Source organism: Gavialis gangeticus, unplaced genomic scaffold (genome assembly GCF_001723915.1).
Source record: "Gavialis gangeticus isolate Ggan-Ray unplaced genomic scaffold, GavGan_comp1, whole genome shotgun sequence".
In the NCBI taxonomy this organism is placed as follows: Eukaryota; Metazoa; Chordata; order Crocodylia; family Gavialidae; genus Gavialis; species Gavialis gangeticus.
The window spans coordinates 41822967-41827740 of NW_017729006.1; the positions used below are offsets into that span (position 1 = coordinate 41822967).

Below are 4774 nucleotides of genomic sequence, written 5' to 3' on the forward strand. Positions count from 1 at the left end.
TGTGTGTGTGTGTGTGTGTACAGTAAAAGCTGTGCTATCCAGCACTTTCCTAACTGGAATGCGCTATTAACCGGCATGCTCACTGACACGGCAAAAGTGAAACTGGAAGTCCCATGTTGGCACTTTTGGTTTCTCTGTGTCCCACGGCCCGAGGCAAAGCAGCCTGCGCGGGGCCCCCTCCCCGTGACCCAGCACACTGATGTACCGGACACAGCAGGAGGGGCAGCAACCTGAACAGATGCCTCTCAGATAACCAGCAGTTTTGATTAACAGGCACTCCACATCCCCCCTGGATGCCAGATAACACAGCTGTGTGTGTGTGTGTGTATTAAAGACTTGTTAAAGATTCCTGGTGTCATAATTGGGAGTCTGGATTGAGTGACTCCTCAGATTTTCATTCATCTGGGCTAGGATCTATTCTTGCAAGCTAGAAGACTGCTAATACAGTGCAAAGAGAATTTGGAAAACAAACAATAGGTACTCACTAATCTACACAAATTTTGTAGTTGCCATTTATCCTGAAAATGGTTCTAGAGAATTGACATGATGGCACCATATATCAGAAACTGAGAAAAAACAGGTGAAAGGCAAACGACTTAATAGAAGAGAAGACTCCAACAAGGGGACCTTTATTGCTCTTTCTCTGGTCTTGGAAGCTTGGTAGACAGCCAGTTTCCTTATTTCTGTATTTCTAGCTCATTCTTTTTTTGTTGGGGGTTAGGAAAAAGGACCAACCTAACACTGAGGAGGAGAACAGGGAGAGGGATGAGAGCAAGAGGGATGCAGCTGTGGAACAGTCTGACAGGTGCTTAGTCTTTGCCTGCAGCTCTTCCTTAAAATGGGAAATGGCCCAGGGCTAACCCTCATGTTCCTTGTCAACTTTATTTAAAGAAAAAAAAAAAAACCTTAGTTTTTCTTGGTTTGTGCAAAATTCTTTGGTCACCAGTAAAGTCAGTTAAAGGGCTGGCAGTCTGACAGAGATTCTTCATGGGACTCTCTGGACAGCCCCCAAAATATGTTTCTCATGTGCTGTCATGTCTCATGAGGTCAGTGAGTGAACTCCCTGCTCACCTAGCACACGTCTTCCCTGCCAGCTGTTGAAGCTCCTTTGTGCAATGGATAGAGCCAAGCTAGCTCCAGTAAACTCAACAGAAATTTTGTTAGAGGGAACATAAGCAGACTTCAGAACCATAAAGCTAGAAAAGACCCAAAAACCAGAGGAGGAGAGAAGTGCAGTAACTGCAAATATCTTTCATGTGAAGATCCAGTTTTGCAGTGGGATGGATCATAATCCTTTCCACACAGCTATAGTCCTTTAGCCAGCAAAACACTTTTCCACAAGGTTTTTGGTTTCAAAAAAGACATGAGTTCAGATCTTGAGAAGACAGTGCCTGTCTTCGAAACACAGCTAAAAGTTCCATTTCATATTTAGCAAAAGCATTTATATTCTGTTCAAAGTCTTCTGGGTTTTTTGTTTGTTTTTCATGGCAGTGTTTCATCAGCTTCTGAGTACTATGTAAATCTAATATAAAACATTATTTTTGCATCTAGGCTAAAAAATCAATTTATTCCCACCTGAGTACACTGGCAGATTTTGCAATAGAGATGTTTGATGTTCTTGATGAAATCAACTATCAGTCTTACAACGAGTTTGTCCTACGAGTTGGTAAGTCTGTTTCTACAGTTAGCTTACAAGCAAAGCACTGCTGTTTGCTGACTTTCTCCATGATAGTGCATAGGCTTAAGAGTAAAGAATTGCCTGTTCTCTGCTCTTCAGTAAAACTGGGAGCATGAAGGGTCTCAGTGAAGAGCCTTTTTACCATTGACACATTGGAACTACTGCAATTAATTTTAGTAGCTGTTTCACATATATGTGGGAGAAAATAAAATGAAGGTATTAATCACTAAGGGCATCTGTCCTGGTGTCCAGTTCCATTTGGTTTCTTACACAATGTTTACCTAAAATCCTGCAGGTTCTACTGCTTATGCTGTTAGTCTTTATTTCCTGCCAAGCTGTGTCTGCTCACCTTGCTGTGCATTTTATACCAGAGCTGGCTGTTCTTCACTTGTGTGCATTCTTGCATTTGTGAACATAATTGTAGGTGCATTATTAAAGCTGGGTAGGGATCTTCCATGAGAATCGTATTTCAGGAGAAACTCCTGATTTATCCAGATCCAAAACTGTTTTGTGGGGACCTATCGGTTTCAACAAAGTATTCATTGTAAAACATTTCTCTGGCTCAGAGTGAAATTTCTGGTGAAGAGAGAGAGCATGAGTGAGCATACACATGTACACAATGCATGATCCAGTTAGTACAGAATTCAGTGATTAAAACAGTAAATTGGGGTGGGGAAGACCAAAAGTCGGTTTCTGGAGATCAACCAGTAATTGAAACCACTACTTCCCCATCTCAGGTGAGTACTCTGCTAAGCAGTCTACTGACTATACTGAGGTGGGGATCTCTCCTCTTAGAGCTGTTCAGTTGTGTGACATTAATAGAAGGACTGACTCTGGCTTGGTGCTTGGGGCATTCACCTAAGACTCTGAGAGCACTGGGTTCAGAATCCTACTCAATGAATATTTAAATTAATTTCATCCCATTTTAGATGAGGAAAAAAACGTGAAATCTCAAAAGCATTCCTAGGACAGGATAACAGCTTTCCATGTAGCTCTAGTGTAGCGATAGTTTGTAAAGACTTCTAAAAATATTTATTATGTTGTTATGATATGTATTCTTGCTTTTAGCTAATCATTCCACCTGGTTTGTGCAGCTGCTGCTTCTTCCAACAAATCAAGTCCCCTACCCCTCCTTCAGTCCTTTCTTACACCACACAAACACACTTGCATGCAGTTCTCCATGTGAAGAATAGCGATGTGATCCTCACCCCCCAAGAGCCATTTCCCTTCTTGCTACAGGTACCATCTTCCAGATCTTTCCCACTGGTACCTCCCTTGTTGTTCTCATCTCCGTAAAATCTTCTAACATGACTAGCTTCCCCCATCCTCACTCCTTTTGTGTCCTAACCCAATGGTTTTGAGTTTTTAATCTGGGTGGGAGCATATGAAAGGATTCTAGCAATGGAGAGGAGAGTCATCAATTGTGATAGAAGGAGATGGCCACCCCTACCCCCACCCCCTTCTTATCAGCTGGATTTTTTTCCCCTTCTTTCCTGGTGTAGTGCTTTTCTGCAAAATGTCCTTGGAACCGCATTGAAGCTAGACATGCACAAGAATTATCTTGCCTAATCTGTCCAACTTCACTGTGGGAAGCCACAGCCCTGGTCTTTGCACAGTGCCTGAGAGAGTCAGCACCAGCTGCTATGTAGAACACCCTTAGGAAGGCAAGGCTTCTCCTTCCTTCCACACCAGCCTAACAAAACCAGCCAAAGCTGTAGGAGCTGTCACTGTTCTTCCAAAGGGGAAATGTAGGTGCCAGTTGTGCATGCTGTCCTCTACCCCCAGCACTTCTAATGGAGCTTGTGTTCTGCTTGTAGAATATTTACATAAGCTGGTATCCAGATTTTTAATTTGACCTGTTGCCTGTTATCCCAGGGGCTCCTGATGTTTCCTAGCCCAGGGACTGTGTCTGTCTTATGAACACGTACTGAGGAGGGCTACAGCTTAACAAGAATAATAAGAGTCCATAAGAAGCAATCAGGAACATTAACCTCTTGCTCTGAACTGTAGTAGTGTTACTTTGCTCTCTTGTACTAAGTTCACCTCAGAGGTGGTTTATTTCACCAAAAATATTGAAATCCATAGGTTCAACTGATTTTTTTTTTCTCTTTTTTTATAAACTGATGCTGAATTTCAGGTGTGGCAGGACAGATGTGGTTTCGTTTCTAAAGCTTTTAAGAAATCTTGTCTTGGGTTCAAATGCAAGATGATGATGATAATGATATGTGTTATGTCCAGGGGGAAAATGTTTTGGTAGTTATAGCAAACAGTGGGTTACTGTTTATCATACATATGAGGTGTAGCCTTTGAAGCAATAACAGAAAAATAAAAAATTATTCCTGTATTTTTTAGGTATAAATGTTGGTCCTGTAGTGGCAGGAGTCATTGGGGCCAGGAGACCACAGTATGATATTTGGGGGAATACTGTAAATGTTGCCAGTAGAATGGATAGTACTGGAGTACAAGGTAAAATTCAGGTGAGTACATACCAATAACACTTGTTTAAGCTTGAAATTTCTCCTAATTGTTAACAGTTCTATGGTTGCACTTCTAAGGCTGCTTAGAAGCTACTTCTAAGGCTACTTCTAAGGCTTTCATGAAGATAATACTGCTCTCAAGATGATTCAGATGCCTGATTTGTACTGATTCTTCTTTTATCTGGTGCACTACTGTGAAGAGACAAAATCCTCAAATGATCATTTGTCCAAGTACGATGACAGATTTCACATTCACATTCTTACTGTAGTGTATTCAGTTGGATGGATTTGGGTCCAAGTCTGCTGCCAAAAACAGTTCTTTATTTTGGGCTTCATTACAGTTTTGCTTAAGTAGGAAAGTACAGGGTATGAATTTGCAACAGTTGGCATCCTGTCACATCTTCTTTTGCTTGTATAGCTGTCTACAATCTTTCTGGACTAAGGAAACTATAAATATGTTGTTATTATTCTGCAAGAGATTGGTCTGGAAAAATGTTGTTCCAAAAATGCTCTTACGACTCAAGTGAAGTTTTGGAAGCTTTTATCCACGCTTTGTATTTGGTGTCCACAGACAAAAATTTCTATTCCAAATATTACCACCCAGGAACTATTGGAGTTA

General features: G+C 41.3%; 1 protein-coding gene across 1 annotated transcript in view; it reads left to right on the forward strand.

The window, feature by feature from the left end:
* Positions 1–4774, forward strand: part of ADCY1 (adenylate cyclase 1) — a 255139-nt gene that overhangs the window by 243940 nt on the left and 6425 nt on the right. The window contains exons 18-19 of the mRNA XM_019508725.1: positions 1552–1666; positions 4031–4155. Coding sequence (XP_019364270.1) covers positions 1552–1666; positions 4031–4155 — 240 coding nt within the window. The remainder of the gene's footprint in view (positions 1–1551; positions 1667–4030; positions 4156–4774) is intronic.